This window comes from Coloeus monedula (assembly GCF_965178545.1).
Source record: "Coloeus monedula genome assembly, chromosome: 2".
Lineage (NCBI taxonomy): Eukaryota > Metazoa > Chordata > Aves > Passeriformes > Corvidae > Coloeus > Coloeus monedula.
In genome coordinates, this window is record NC_138782.1 from 27153992 (window position 1) to 27170460 (window position 16469).

Sequence of the window (16469 nt, forward strand, 5' to 3'; positions counted from 1 at the left end):
CAGATGAGGAGTGAAGTTAAAAAGAGATTAAGGTCAAAAGCATCTGCTAATTACCTAATTTTCTAATTAAGTAGTTGCCTAATTTGAAACTAGGAAGGCTTGATTGTCAAAGTGCATAGGAAGGGCTGCCCTGTACACGTCAAAAGCCCGATTTTTTCTGGTGGTACCTGTGAGAGCTGAGCTCTTTTCCGCACTGATGTCTGGTGTTTTGGGTTAGGCACAGCATGCAGGCTCCTTCTCCGTGAGGCTTTGGGAGTGCGGGAGAGGTGCTTTCCTGCTCTGGGTGTCCTCCTGTGGCCACCCTGGAGCCCCAGGCAGTGCCTTCGTCCTGAAGAGCTAAAGCCTGTTGAGTTTCTCCATAGTGTGGCTTGGGTGCCCTCTGCTTTTGGTGCAGGGAGGTGAGTGGTGGCTGAGCCCTCGGTGAAGAGGAAAACCTCAGGGATGCAGTGCCTCTTCAGCATAGGAAAAGTTGTTTCCTTAAAAAATTTTAGCTAGATCAATTTGGGCATTAGGGAGAACAGGGGATTAATCTACATCATTTCATGCTTGCTTAATTTGTTACTTTTAAATTAGCATTTTAGCATGGAAAGGTTGTAACGCTTCTAGCACAACATGAAATATTTCCAGCAGAGGAATACTAATCTATGTGTGCTGAAGTGTTAATGCATGTGTAACTTACAGTAGAGCAGTTTATTGCAGCTGTCTCTGGTTGCTGTGTGAATTTCCAAGCCTCTGTGTTAGAAAAGGTGCTCCCTGCCCCTCTCCTTACTGTGACATGAAAATGGAGTGGCACCAGGTATTGGTAAGAGCTTTGGATGGCTGGGATTGCTGCTGAGCCAGGTGAGGATCACTTAGCCCTTAGCCACTGTGAATTCTGTCTGTGGAGTGTAGAGGTTGCTAATTTGTATCAGAAACAATATTTTGGAAGGGGAAGGGCTTGTGTTGCTGGTTGAAGGCCAAGCGTTGAAGAGCAGCATCAGGAACAATATCAGGAGCATCAAGAGCCAAGCAACGTTAGGAGGCGAAAAGTGCTTAAAAACCACAAGGCTTTTTAACCAGTGAGTGGGGAAAAACCCGTGAATGGTCTTACTCTTGAGATGCATCTCAGTGGAGGTGGAGCTGATAGGAAGTATGCAGTTGGGGAAGGATATGAGAGACAGTGCCTGCATAATTATCTGCTTCCTCGAGTAATCATATGGATACCAGTGTCAAATATGACAAGTGTCTGTAAGTGTTTGTTCTGTTTTTGCAGTCTGCCTATCAAAGCTGGTATCAGCAAGTATGAAATACAAAATCTTTGTGCCCAATGAGTTACACAGTTACTGGAAACTTAGGCAAGCAGAACACTCATGCTGGTCAAATACAGCATGGGCAGAGCTGTGCCCTGTGAATCTCATGATGATGTATTTCTAGATTATCTGCATTAAAACTGAGTGTTGACAGCAGCAGATACACAAGCTTATTATAAAAATATTTTTATTTTCTGTAATTTGTGGTTATTATTTGGTTTTTTTTGTCACGATGTTTTTGTGTCGTCTTTTAATCTTTCCTTTGCTTTTTCATGTCGGGAAAAAATTATATGAAAGCCTATGTGCACAAATCTGTTTAGCATATACAAATAGAGCTACTAATTATTAGGCATGAAGTGGTAAATCATCTTACATGTCAGAACAATCCTTTTGTTTGATTAGGGAAAAGAAAGAAAAACTAGCAAAAGAAGCCAAAGGGTAATTGAGAGAGTTAAAGGCTGAAGTCTTGCAGGAAGGGAGAACTTGGGGAGAACTTCCCACTCCACTTCCATGCCATTAGCTCTAGATTCTAGGGGCAAATTAGAACTTGATACTTAAATATCATTTGTGCTGGGGGGAGCTCTTTGAATCCTCTCTGTTGATGTTGCGTGCTTTAATTCCCATTCTTGTGTTCTTTCCATGACTCACATACTTTACAAAACTGGGGTAATTTGTGCCTGTGCTGTCATTCAGAGGACATACTGTGAGCAAAAGTACAGAATCTTAATTCTACTTTTTTTGTTGTTGTTGAAAATTACAAATTACAGATATGGAACACAGTTCTTGATCTTTGCACCTTTTATAAGCTACTCCTAAGACAGGTGATCTGCAGAAAAGTGCAGTGAGTTTTCTTTCTCATAACGTGGTAGGAAAAATAAATTTGTCAGGTATGTCTCTCTGGAAATACAAGCCTCATCCAGAGTCAATTTTTTCAGTGGTCTTTAGAACAAAAATTGGAAGTTGTACAGATACATACTTTCCTTCACACATGAGCAGATCATGGTCCTGATGAGAACAAGTTCTTTGGGGACAGTTATCTCCTGAACTTGTCAGCCAGGTCTTTATACCAGTCCCAGTAATTTCTGTTGCTTTTCTCTAATAAAAGACTCTTACCACTCTGGGGAAAATACAGAAAATGCAGTGGGTGCCTTAACAGCCAGGGGTTTAAAATTACCTGTGGGTTATGTGGCTTTATTGGATAAAACATAGGATTTTCTACCCTGTGGTTTAAATTTCCATGTGCTGGAGTTTGTAAAATTTGTTTTTCTGAAATGCTGCTTATGTCTAAAATTAATTCCTTACTTAGGTTTAGTCAAAGCCGGGAGGAGTTGACTCAGAGGAGTAGTAATGGATGCTCTGGATTTGTTGAGGGGACCCAGAATAGACGGTTCAGTAGTAAGATATATTTTTTTTCAAATGTAGCCCGTTCAAATTTCTCCTACGCAGCAAATGATGAAGGGTGATGCTTTTCAAATACTGTTACCCTCACATGGCTGCTAAAGGACATGTGAGGAGAGGAGTGATACGTGGCTTGGGAGGTTTGTTAAGTACCATCACTATGTCTTGTATAACCCTGTTGGAGTTCCTGGCCCAAGTCTAAGGGGCAGTTTGAATTGCTGCCTTGTTTGATCTGCTAGGAATGGGTTTGATGTCTGTGGCTCTGAGGAGTCCCACACAGAGTAACGTGTCTGTTCAATGCTGTACATTGACTATGAGAAATGAACCCTCATTATTAGGGTCATCCTTGTGTCACATGAGTACTGAATACAAGCATCCCATGTATATCTCTTCTTACTCCAAATGCAAGGGAAGAGTTATTGTTTTCCTGGCTAAAATTAAAAATCAAACTAATGAACTATGATAAATAACAGAACATCTTATTTTGAAAGTTATAGTGCTGTATGGTTAGACCTAGCATGTTTTTGCTGTCATTTGAGTACCAGTACTCTTACCTTAAACAGTTTTTAAGACTGAAATACCTTAGATGCACATCTGGGTGGATGTCTCCTCACTACTACCAGCAAGCACTGTAGATGGTGCTTTTTTCCCCCAATGGATCTTGTTCCCAGTGGCTCTCTTAAAGGTGTAGGCCATCAACAGCTTGGGAAACACGACCAGCGCATCAGAAATTGTGTGTGTTAGTTATAATAAGAATAACCAGATAACTAAAAAGGTATTTTTAAAATGAATCAAATTAATTAATCAATAGTCAACTGCACTTAAAAATTTCTTGCTCTACTTGCTTAACTGGTTTCTGTCTTTAAATAAATTTCCCTCTGGCTTAATAAAATAAGAGTGGGTTATGGAAGGCCTGGATAGATGTATGTCTGTGTCAGCATGAGGGAAAGGACAGATGTTTAGGAGTGGGAGAATGGGAAAGGAGGAGATGGAATTTTGCTTCACATCAGCTGATTTTGTTCTTGCAAAAGAGCTGTTTCCTCTCTGAAGGGAGAGGGCATGTCCTTGAAGGAAGGGGTTTTTTTTTGTTGTTTGAACTTCTTTTGAAGTAGTTCTTTAGATTATAAAATGTGTTTTAAATGAAAGAAGAAATCTGGAAGAGATTTTGAAAATTTCTGTGAAGAAAAGGTGTAATTGTGCAGATTTGTTAGAATGATCTCACGAGTTCCAGCTTTATTTACTTTTAGGGCTTCTTCTTTTAAGATAATCCCTCTTGAGTTACTTTTCAAGACACTGCCAAGAAAGGCATGTTGGAATTCAGTTGAATATTTGCTGTAATGGGCAAGGTATTTGGGTTGGGAATAATTCGTTTTAATTCTCTAATAGCTGCCAGGGTAATATATGATTGTCATTGCTTGAAACAGACACCTCTTCTGTAGAATGATAAAGAGCAATGAAATGTCTTCCCAGTGTGCTGCTGTATTCTTTGATCAACCAAAGCATTCTTGCTTTCCTAGTGATATCCTTCTCTCCAGCTTCTTTCAGTGTCTGTGTCTCCTGTGCCCTCTCTCTGCAAGGCAAAGCAGCCACTGGTGGTTTGAAATCTCAGGCTGTAAAACAGGGCACGTTGCTTTTCCTGGCTTTGAATCAGCTGAATGGCTTAACCTTCTTGGCCTTCTCCTCATGCCCCATTTCTATAGCTGTGCCCTCTGACGAGCTGTTGGGTTGAAGTCGAGTTTGAGGGTCCTTCTGCCTCTGCTGGCTCAAGGCTTGAGCCTCCATGGCCCAGCTCATAGAGAACACCAATCAACTCCTCTGCCATCTCATCAGATATGCTGAGGGGGTCAAAGCCTTGCAGCTCACCCTTACAGGGCTGCAGGATTTGCTCTGCTGTTGTTCTTCGAAGTTTCTAACTAGTGACATAATTGTGGATTTGGGATAATGTGCCCCAATTTTGCAGTGCTGGGGTTCAACAGCAGCAGTCTGGTCAATGTAAGTAGTTCATGGGAAATAAAGATGTCCAGAAATGTGCAGAGCACTTGCTTCTGTGATCATCAGAGAGACTGATTAACAGTGGAGCCTTTCCTGGTTTGGTAATTCCTCTTATTTGGGCTCTACACAGGGAACACAGTAATATTTGGCTTCTAAAATGATGATTTGACATAGCTACTTATTCCTTCTACAAATGTTTCATAGTGATCTGCTGTATATTTATGCAGCGTGGGAATGTATCAATAATTTTATCCATTTTAATGGATAATATCTATTAATTGAAGCATTTAGCAAACAAAAAAGCAAAAAAGTTAAGTTTGGGGGGGTTCCCCCCACTTTTTTTCCTCCTCTTTTTTTAAGGAGAGGTGAAACTGCTTTTTTCTGTTTGGACTGGTACCCAGTGTAAGAGAAGTTATGAAGTTAAATAATATTTTGAAATAATTGTTTTCTGGAGTGTTCATTCTGACTCGTCCATTGCATCTATTTAAAGGCTAATAATTCAAGGATAGTAGAAATATGAATTAGATGGTACTTTAAGTCCATTTACTTAACTGAAGTAAAAGCTTTTCTTTATGGATTAATGCACATTTACCTTGGTTCCTTTTTATGTGCCGCATGGGTATGTGCGCGTGTAGGAGCTTTTACCAGCCCCTTAAAACAGATGGGGATTTATGTTTTGAACATGAGGGTTTTAATAAAATAATCTTACACAGTCCTTCCCAGCCCGGGGTAGCTGTCACAGGTCTGGGTTTGTAAAGTCCTGCTGAGAGAGCATTGGATTTGCTGGGCTGTGGAGTCATTAGAATAAATTTTCTGCAGATAGAGAGGTACAGTTATGGATGGTGGTATTAAAGGAATTTGTGTTGAGTTCTAATCTGTTGCCTCTGGATCTCGTTTTGATTATGTGCCTTATTAATTAATTAATTAATTTCCCTGCAGTTCTTTTTATCAGCCTGAATGAATACAGTACTAACCATGAAGTGTACACTTCTGCTTTTGCTTTAACCAAATAGCAAATTAATATGCAAAACTGTCATCTAGGGTCTGTTTTGTTATTGTAACCTTAAGTGTTCCTTTCAGTTCAATAATAATTGTGGATACATTTCATTACTAAAGGGTTTTTAGGGGTTTTTTAACTAACTCATTGTAGGAATTTTGTTTGTGTTGTGAAAGTATTAACTATGCTGCTTTATTTTGGTTGGTTCAATTCTTGGTCCTTCAGTAGTGAGTATCATATTTTAACTGAACGAAGTTGGCATTAAACTCCTTAATCTCTTTATTAATCTCTTAATAGTGAATTCATTGTAGGAATTTGGCTCAGTATTTCTTGTTTACATGTATTTTGAAAGTGCCCCTATGCAAGTATTTCAAAGACTTTTTTTAGGGAAAATCAGAGTTTTAGGACTGTGGCTTATGTTAACTTTTTTCTCCTTGATATGTCTTCCTAAGATTAGTGAAAACTAAAGTTTAGATTGAGTAGAATCACAGTAATAATACCAGCTATTTACTCTTACATTTAAATTTGCTGTATTTATTTTGTAGAATATGAACTTAAATGAACTGTGTAATACAGGTGAATTTTTGTAAACCTGTATTAGAAGTTCCTTACTGAGTGTTTAGGAAGTCTTAAACAGGATGGATAAGGAATTCAGTGCCTTGTGATTGAGCAACATATTCTTTTACAGATTTTTTTTTTTTTTTAAGTGTTTGGCCTATGATTTATTAGAACAGCCAAATACAAAATTCTGTTACGTGTTATTTTGGCTTGGCAGAAATAATGCAAAGAACTGTCAAAGGCAAAGAGTAAGCAGAAGCTGTAATTTCCTTTTTACCACTGAAGAACAGATTTGGCTGGGTTAGGCCTTCAATGCTAATCTATCTCTGTGTGGCCAAACAGATTTTTGGAACCTTTTTGTAGTGCATTTATTTTCCCTACGCTCCAGGCCAAATGTTATAAGGTTGTATGTTTTTTGGCACATACAGGGCGGTGATGTGAAAAAAGTTAAAGAGAAGGAATTGAAATTAAGAACTCTGATCTAGACCATTTAAATTGAGATTGTCATTTGATGCAATTAGGTCATTGTTAACAGTACTTGTTTGCTCAACTGTGGACTTGGTTTTTTTTAACTTTGAAACTTGCTTTAATATTAAGGGTCATAGTTCAAATTCTTCAACAATTCCACAAGAATGTTTTGCAGAATTTTACCATGGTTTTATACCTTTTTGGTTAATTCAGTTGGGTGTTTAAATAAGATTAATTTCGGTCTTCCTTCTACTTGTAAGCATGTTTTTCACAGGAAGTACATTGCCTCTTGTGATTTTAATCGGGCCATGCTCCTTAAGCTTTGTCTTAGCTAATGATTAGTAATGATTTCTGTCTTGAAGCATTAATTTGATGTTTGCTGTAATATCCATTCCCTATTTGCCTGAACACGTTTGTTAGAATGTCTTCAGTATTTCAAAATGATGCTACAGACATACTTGTGCTGTACATGCCTCTTTCTGTGGCTTTTAATTCAGAACAAAGCATTTAAGTGCCTCTTTCTGCTCTGCTTTGCCTCTGTACAGATGACAGCATCTCGGCTGCGAGCACCTCCGATGTCCAGGACCGTCTTTCAGCCCTGGAGCTGAGAGTGCAGCAACAAGAGGATGAAATCACCGTGCTAAAAGCAGCGTTGGCTGATGTGCTAAGGCGTCTTGCCATCTCCGAAGACCATGTAGCTTCTGTGAGAAAATCAGCACCAAGTAAAGGTAAGCCCAAATTTGGTCAACTCTTTCTAGCATCACACTGTGTTATCATGTTAGAATGTTCTCCCTTGGTCACTTGTTTTTTCCCTTTTCTGTCTCATTTGGAAGGGCCGATCTATTTTGAGCTGGAGGAGTTAGGTTTATAATAGTGGCCAACAGATACCCAAAATATGCTTATTAGTTCTGCTGTTTGCTAACATTTTTATGTTCTTGACATCCCTGAAAATTGTCCTTACTTCTTGCTAAAAGAAGTTCCTGTTTTAATTTCAGTGGCAGAATGTTAACCTGCCGCTGGGGGTTCTGGGGCTTATGGACAGTTTTGAGTCTCAGCTTTCACTTTGCCTAGACATTATTCAACTGAAAGGGCATATTAAAGGTTACATTTCCTCTTGCTCCCAAATTATAACCAAAACAAAAACCAAAATACATTACCACCAAATAAGAAGGCTTTCTGAATATAGTTAATTTTTGTTCCAGTACAGAGAGAACTCACCACTGGTAGATCTGATGTAAGAAATGGCCATGTATCAGCAATCTCTCTTTTGATTAGTCACTAGTAACTTTTATATTGCAGCACTGAAATATGTAGGATTGTTTGAAAGTAAAGAAACTAGATGCTTTTTGCACTAATTTTTATATGCTTTCCCAACCCCCCCCACTGAGGACATTTCATTTTCTGTTCTGGAGAAGTATATGAATCGAGTTTTGAACTTACTCCAACTTAAAGTTGTATATTTGAAAAGAATTGTGGCTTTGTATGTTTCTGGCATATATGAGGTCTCTGATTATATAAAAGGTTAGGTCATATTTCAAATAATTCACGGTTTTAATTCACCATAATTGCATGTAACCCCATCAAACCATGCACCACAGAGATCTCTGGGAACACAATCCCTGTGTTTCAACCTTGCAGTGCATGGATTACACCAGTGCCAGTATAACCCTGAACTGATACAATGTAGCCTGTTTGTTTGGGTGACTGCCTTGTATAGGCTGAAAATGCTGAAAGTTTGAATTATTTTAGATGTGACAGAGAGATCAAATTCTTTAATTAGGTGTTTTTGCAGTCTCTCTGCCAGATGGAAGGAAGTCATGATGCTTAATTGGCTTGGGCTCTGAATCCTGCTATTCTCCTTGCTTGCTAAATGGTAGACTGTTGTCATCTCTGCTTATAAATGCAGTTTTTATCTACCCAGTTTACATGTCTGGTCTCATCAAGACTGAAGCTTCCTTTTCAAACTCTTTTTAACTATAGCTTTAGCAGCTATTTTGACTAAATCACTCTGCTGTCTGCTGTCCAGTATGAGAAAATGTCCAAGTGAAAAACTGTGGGCAAAACATGTGCACCATAGTTCCTTATTCTTCCTATTTAAATGCAGAGCAGCTGGGATGTGCACAAACACGGCTGAAACCTTTGGCTTGGAGCTGTCTAACACGCAGCAAATTTTGTGTACAGGCAGGGAAAATTTCCTGTGTTCTGAAAAATGCCTTGGGCTATCTCCTTTCTGGGGGTCTTGGGACCATACTGAATTCTCTAGGTCAATTTCTTCAGTGAAAAATAAACTAATGATTTAGGGGAGGCAGAGCAGAGGGAGGGTGGAATATATAAATATCTTCAGCTCAGTCATATTATATCTCTACAAATGAATGGCAACAGCATGGGACTGTGAAGAAAGAGCTGGGAACTGAGAAAAAAGAGCTGGGAACAGGAACATGTATATGTATGATCTAATTCATTGAACTAAAATGAATTATGACTAATTGGCACTGTATTTAATTTGTGGTGAATGTGTTCCCGTTGTGTTCAGTTACCCAATACCGCCAGACAACACATTAACTTCACTGTTAATCATGACATCAGCTGTATATAGAATTCACAGAAGAAAATGTTTACATACAGAGACTGGAATTTTATAAGAGTCTAAAATTAGACTTGAAGGGTAAACGTGGAATTAAAACAAGTTCATACATTGCTTTCTGCAATATCCTAGGTTCTGCTTTTGATTTCTGTATTTTAAGTTTTTTCAATGGCTAAAAAACTCTTCCAATGTTTTAACAGAGATAAATGCATTATTTTTTGAATAAGTAGGATTAGAAGATGATCTGAATACAAAAATAATACTCCAAAAAGTAATTGTTTTCTTTGAAGTATTACGTATGTATATAGCAGACTCTTACTAGTCAAGTCACGATTGCTGCAAAGGTAACTGTATTCCCCCAAAACTCATTTTGGTGTTTGTGATCCTGTGAAAAATCTGGATTTCTGCATTGCAATAATTGCAGTTTCATGAAAAATATTATAGGTAAATTATCTTAAAAAAAAAAAAAAGCTGAAGCTTTCAATCATTGAAGTATTTTCCTCTGCAGCAGCTTTTAAATACATTCTGACATAAATAATAAGTAAAGAGGATAGATGTGTATATATACTTCTGAATACATGGAGTCATGTGCTTAATCTGAAGTATGGCAACACAGTGAGATAAATACTTTTAAAACAAACTGAACTTAGCAAGGATAATAGAACCAGAAAAAGCCCTCCTGAATCTTTCCATCAAACAAAGGAGTTTTAATACAAGGCAATAACTAACCTAGTTTGAAGGGTGGCTTTTCTACTTTTTGCTGAAATGAGTTTTCTAAAACCTCTCCATTTTTTTTCTTGTTGCCACCTCAGCAGTGTCTTTTGAAGAGAGATTTTTCATAGGCTAAAAATAAGTGTTGTGAGCAGACTGTGAATTACACTGAAAGGGATAAATCCATCCCGATTGCTTTTGCACTGCTTTTTCTTATTCTAAGGTTGATGGCTCGACTTAGTGAAAAAAGTGATCTCTTCATCGTTTGTCTGCATTGCACATCTGGTGATCTCATTCTGTTCTTAATTTATTTTAGATTGACAGATTGAAACAGTAGCTGAAGATAAAGTTTTTGCATTAACCTTTAAGTCTTTGCTTTTCTTTTTTTCCCTACATTTCTGTCACATGCTTATTTTGAACTTAGTCCAGTCTCCAGTGAAAAAATTCACATGGTCAGGAGTAGATTTTTTTTTCTAACTCGTGGGCTCTCAGTCAAGAGGCTGCTATATATGATTTTGTGTGTGAAGCTCTGTCTCAGAAGAAAACAGCTCTTCATACATGGATTTTGAACTGTAGAAGATAAGATAAAGGGCAAGATTTTTTAGGCACCTTAGTGTCTCCTAGTAAAGCGTGAAGTGGAGATACTGTATAAGGAAAATACCTCTAGCAGGGATTGCAACAGGATTAGCACTTGTCTGTATTTCACAGTGAAAAGCAGGCTGGGAGGGTTCACGTGTAACTTCTCAATGCAAAGTTATTCTAAACAGAGCAAATCTTTTCAAAATAAAAAGACTATGATAGTGCTTCTCCATCTACACACAGCTAAGAATAACTACACAAAGGAGAAATTACCAGGTCCAAAGATAGTGTTGAGGATTAGAAATGTGAAAGGGCTTGGTAAGGGATCAGATCCCCAGCAGCTACAGGGCTTGTAGGGATCATAGTGTGGGGGTGAGTTTATGGATTTTCTTTCTTTTCTTTTTCTCTTTTCTTTCTTAATAGATGGCTTGGTAAGAAGAATTTCTTTGGTGGGAAATGATTTGCATTTGGCAGCTCTGCACTCTTGTTGCCACATGCCTCTGCTGTTGATGCATGATTGATGCTGTTAACATTCACAAAAAAGTTCCAAAAACAAAGATTACCTGGACATTGAAGAAAAGGAAAGCATAAAGCAGTCTGGTTACTTGTGGCTGCCAGCAAGATAGATTGGCTCGCAGCTGGTGCCTGGTAAACCTATTAAAACCTTCCAGGGTGTCAAAATGTGTGTAACAGGAGAATTCATCCCTCAGGCTCTGGGTGTGCAGACAAGTTTGTGGCACACTGTGGCACCAGTAAAATCTCTCAGACTAATCATTTTACTGGAGTATGAGCTTGTGCCTGAAAAAGTACATCTGATGTCTGCCTGTAGAGAAACAAAGAGTTCATGTCCTTTTTCTGGACTCAGAAATAATAAGGAGACTTGACAAAAGTCAAACCTTTGGAGGAACATTTCCTATTGCTTTGACAGGAATTGATATCAAATAACTCATATGCAAATTCAACTCACAAAGTGAAATTGGAATAGTGGATGGCAGTCTGCAGAGAGGGTTTCCCATGACAATGAAGAGTGGCAGACTGAGAGGCATTTTATTTTACTTAAAGCAGTGATCTTGTGGACCTGCAAAAGCAGGTATATACTGGAAATGCAGTTGGTAGGGGTTTTTTTACTTTTTTTTTTCCTTTCCTTTGTGCAGTGGGCTTTTGTAAGAGGAGCCCATTGAGTTTTCCTTCTTTTCCTGCTCCCTTGTATGAAACAGTGTGTCTCGTCAAATTCCATCTCATTGCACTCATGTAAGCAAGGTACTTCAGATGTAATTTGTACCTTATCTCAACAATGGTTTCGTTTCAATAACATTAAGTCATTTTGTTTTATGTTAACAAAAATTGACTTCAGGGTGTTCAACAAGCTTCATTAATGAAAGCATAAGATAGATTTGAGTTTTGTTTTTTTAGTCTTTACATTATTCAATAAGCAAAGTTATTCTAATAACTGAGTACATGTTTATGTTGTCTAATCAGTAAATGTTAAAGAAACAGAAAATAGAAGTGTAAATAGGAAAATGCTTATGGTAGTGGTAGAACACAATTTTTGTGTTTTATCCACAATATTAAAACTAACCTAGCAAGCTTGTATGTGGGTCATTTTACTCATGGGAAAAGTCCTATTGAAGTTTGCAGGCTGCATGCTCACATAACAAATAATGATACTCTTGAGGTCTTAATGCATTTCCCAGGTATTGGTTTAAGTGCCATCTGTTCTTTCTGCATTTTTTCCTATTTTTCCTATCTTCTGCTCTGACTTAGCAGATATTTTCTTTTTCTTCTGTTACACTTACTCTTCTTGATGTTCTTTGTATATTTTCCTTTATTCAAAGAATTTGGATCTAGAGGGCATTATTGAACTAAGGGTCACTAACAAGCTGAACCAAGTTTAGGAAGGAGAAGTGAAGAACAAAGTTCAGAGGTTTTTTTGTAGTTCTGTAACCTAATAATCTTGTTCATTGTAGAGGAATATTTTCAGTTGTGGTGATAAGTATCCTTATTCTTTTTCCTTATGCTTCTCAAAGTTTTTGGGTATGTTTTGTGCATCTGTGTACTTTTTTTAGAACAGTGTGGGCAATTTTTCTCGAGTGGTACTCTGCTGTTCTCCATAGTGCTTCTCAAACTAAGAATTGCAATGTTGGAAGAGTTCAGTGTTGCCACTAACTTATTCAAATGAAAACTCCTTATTGTTTGTAATGCTTGAGTAGCTTTTTCATCACTTGGTTTCCAGAGTATATCAAATTGTTTCAAATTACCATAGTTAAAATTTTATTTCCTCTGCTTGGAATTAGCCCATTTGGCAGTTGTTTGAACATGTAGATGGTGCCTCTGGGAAAGTATAGCAAAATAAGATAGAAGGGAGCAGAGAAGGAAAAGGGCTGTGTGGCTTGAATAAGCAATTGGCCAAAGAAGTCTTCAGTTTCCTGTAGCATGTTTTAAAATGCCTGCCCAAAGAACAGAGACATGGCTCCCCTAACACCTGAAAAATTAGTTTTATATCCCTATGAGGATTGTTTAAAGTTAGAAATATATGGGTTAAGTCGCTATTTATAAAAATCTTGTAGGAAGTCTCAAAATAAATATTTAATTACTCTTAACATCTAAGTTAGTTTATCTACCTACTAGGAGAGATTCACTTGGAACTCAGGTTGTTTATGCATTAGCTATACACTCTCAAACTGTTGCCTATTAACATGCCTCTATTTAGATAGTTCTTTTCCTTTTAATAGGAAATTACAAGTAATGTATGTTTAATAGCTGTCTGTTGAAATTTGTGAAATTTGGCTTCCATTAAAAAAAGTATAGAAAGAATGTTTATTTTTTCAGCTAGTTGTAATTACTATAAGAATAATAAAGTTTGTTGAAACTTAGTTCTGTCTTATAATTTGATTGTTAAACAAGAAGCAGCATAACCCATAGGAAGTGAACTGAACTATTTATCCTGATATTTTTTGTTCATTATTTGAGATATAGTGTCTCACCCTGACCTGTCTTCGTGTGATAGAAGAAGAGAACTTTTTCTACTTCAGAAGTTTTAATCAAAATTTGATTCTTAGTATGTAAGGGAAGTAGTTGAATAAAACAGAATACTGAAGAAATATTTCCCTACCCTTCAGAATACAGTAGTCTTTGAAAAGAGTTTTGGTGCTCCCAGGCTATTTCTTTGCCAGCATCTTCCATAGGCTGAGGGACTTGACGTCCTTTGAAAAGTTTGGAAGCAGAGCAGTGACTACAGTTAGCTGCTTTTATACAATTCATTGTGACGCCTTGAACTAAGCCTAGGATTTGTCATAATTTCTATTGGTTTTGATGTTGTTCTATTAGGAAGGAAGTGCAGATAAAATCTTATGTTCTGCTACACTTATAACTATTTCTGTCTGGTTTTCTGCAGCTCACTCTGTGGGCTTTCTGGTGAGCTACCCACACCGTACACTTGTTTAGTAAGAGTACTAAATTGGTTTCCTGTCCTTCCAAGCATCAATTTTATTTGAAGAAAACCCCATGGCATGTAAAATACTTGAAATATAGAAGTCTTCTTCATGTTTTGCTGAAAGTGAAGTATTTAAAGGTTGTTGAAGGATTTAGAGATTTATGCCTTAATGGGGAAAAAAAAAAAAGAAAAAAATCTACCTTTAAAAAAACAACTTTTAAATTTTTGTAAGGTATAATTTGTTGAACTTTTTCTTTTAAATCCACTTGAATTAAGTGCCCAGAGAAGTAACTTTAATGTAGCTGCAGCTACTTATTTTAAATTGAAATTACCCGAAGAAGAGAAACAAGTGTTTGGTTTTTCTTTGTAAGAAAAGCAGTTTACCTGTCACAATATCAGCAAATACAAAGATATTGAGGAAATTGTTTCAGAAAATATATTTGATAACACAATAAGCTACATTTCAGCATAAAATATTCTAAGTTTTGGGTTCGAGAAGAAAAGTTAATTACTAATTGATTCTCAGCTCTAGCACCTTGTATGTTTGGAGGAAAAAGCTATCATGTTATCACAGGACACACATTTTCAAACTTACCACTCTCTTTAACAGCTTGGCTTCATTTTTTCCCCAGTTAGCTAATTAAGGCTGATAAAGAATTGGAAATAGATTTTTGGTTTATTGTGGTCTGTTTTTTCTAATCCTACTTATCTTTCATTCACACATTTGTATACTTGACAGATGTTAATAAAATGTTTCATTTGAACTCTGCAGATACTATTCTATGAAAATTATCAGAACAGAGATGAATCTGTTACCCATAAAAGACATTTTTACCACTTTGATCTCTGACAATTTGGCTTTAATCCTGGTCACCATACCTGGCTTTCATTCTACATTCAGTTTATGTCTGGCTTTTGTTCCAAACTAGCAGATAAAGCTAAGTGCTATTCAGTCTGAAAAATTTCAGACTGTTTATGCTAGCAGGTGGCGTATGACATGATATTGGCAGAGATGTGCAGCCCAGTGCTGGGAGAACTCCATTGTTTTAGTGTATTGATCTGGAATTTGTGTTCTCCTGTGCCACTTCATTATTTCCAGGTCTCTGAAGCAAAAGCACTTGATTACTATGAAGGACTATCTCTGCAGTGAAGAAGGTTATAGTGTTTTTAATTTTTGACATCTTTTGATTGCAGAGATGCTCTGGTTAGAAGTCATTAAGAGAGATGTGTGGTTTGGACTGGTGGGTCAGCTTCCTTGGACTTCTGACCCAGCTCGGGAGGTCCCCCTTGTTTGTCTCTGTGGGTAGCCAGGCTTCACTGCCTGGGATGTGCACAGGACTTAAACTTGCCTTTCCTTTTCATGGTTTAAAATATAAATGCATTTACTTTACATATAATTGCAGATGATCAATTGAATTTTTTTCTTCCCTTTAAAAGTAGGTATTCTAAAAGTCACTTTAAAATATATAGTTAACATGCAATATATAGAGAATTTGGAAGCGTTCTTGTTTCTTAGGGGTGTTAAGTATGGGATTTGGTGATTTTTGTTTGTTGGGGGGGTTTTTTGCTGCTTTTGTTGCTTTTTTGCATTTTATTGCACATTGAGGGTGGCACACTCAACTGAGATTTTGTTCTGGAGTGTAAGAAACCCTGATATATTTTTGACACTTGAAAAAAAAATTGTCACTGCAGTTTTTAATCTGGGTTATGTTTAATTGTTAGTCATTTTGCAAAAACAGTTTTTAGTTCAATTCAAAAGTCTTAATCTCAGATGTAATTTTGTATGCCACTTGTTGACACTGGGAAGTACTTTGCCGATCTACCATCAGTGTCCACTTTATTGGAAAACAAATAACCCAGAGCTGCTGTCTGGATCCCTTTTTTTTGCTTTTATTGTATTCATCATTGCATGGAGCAGTGCATATTCCTGTCATGAGTACAGACTGATGTAGAGTTTTATTTGTAATCAGTTTTGTCCCTGGACATAAGCAGTAACTAACACTTTGCATACCTAGTAGGGGGAATTATTCTAGATGTCGTCAGTAAACAAAATAGCAGTGTGCTCCTTGCACATGAGAGTGTGTTGCCCATCTAATTAAGTTCCTGTGCCTGTAGCACTGTTGTCCTTTACACATCCCACTGAATGCCTTACCCACCATGCTGGGAATTACTGCAGTTATGTCTCCTGATTCACATTTCTGGAAAGCCATGCTAGAGCTGCTTGGAGAGGCATTAATCTGTTACGAGGGGCTGACGGAGATGTTAAGGTCATATACAGTTCAAGAGTGAATCACAGGCCTTGATATTATGCTTCTCCACAAAGAAGATGACTTACTTTGTCCCTGAAAATAAAAGAAGGTGATTTTTTAGGCTTCTATAGTAAATGTGCTTTCTAAGCTCGTGCGCTTTTGTTCTTGCATCTGAGTTACATAGGGTAAAAAAATCTCTTGAGCTTTAGAG

The 16469-nt window shown here is 37.4% G+C and overlaps 1 protein-coding gene across 3 annotated transcripts in view; it reads left to right on the top strand.

Annotated features, from left to right (window-relative positions):
* EML4 (EMAP like 4) overlaps nucleotides 1–16469 on the top strand; it is a 149167-nt gene that overhangs the window by 71740 nt on the left and 60958 nt on the right. For all 3 annotated transcript variants that reach the window (XR_014227270.1, XM_082301222.1, XM_082301221.1), the window contains exon 2: nucleotides 7248–7430. Coding sequence is in view for 2 of the 3 variants with exons in the window: in XM_082301222.1 (XP_082157348.1) it covers nucleotides 7248–7430 (183 nt within the window). In the remaining variant the exon portion in view is untranslated. The remainder of the gene's footprint in view (nucleotides 1–7247; nucleotides 7431–16469) is intronic.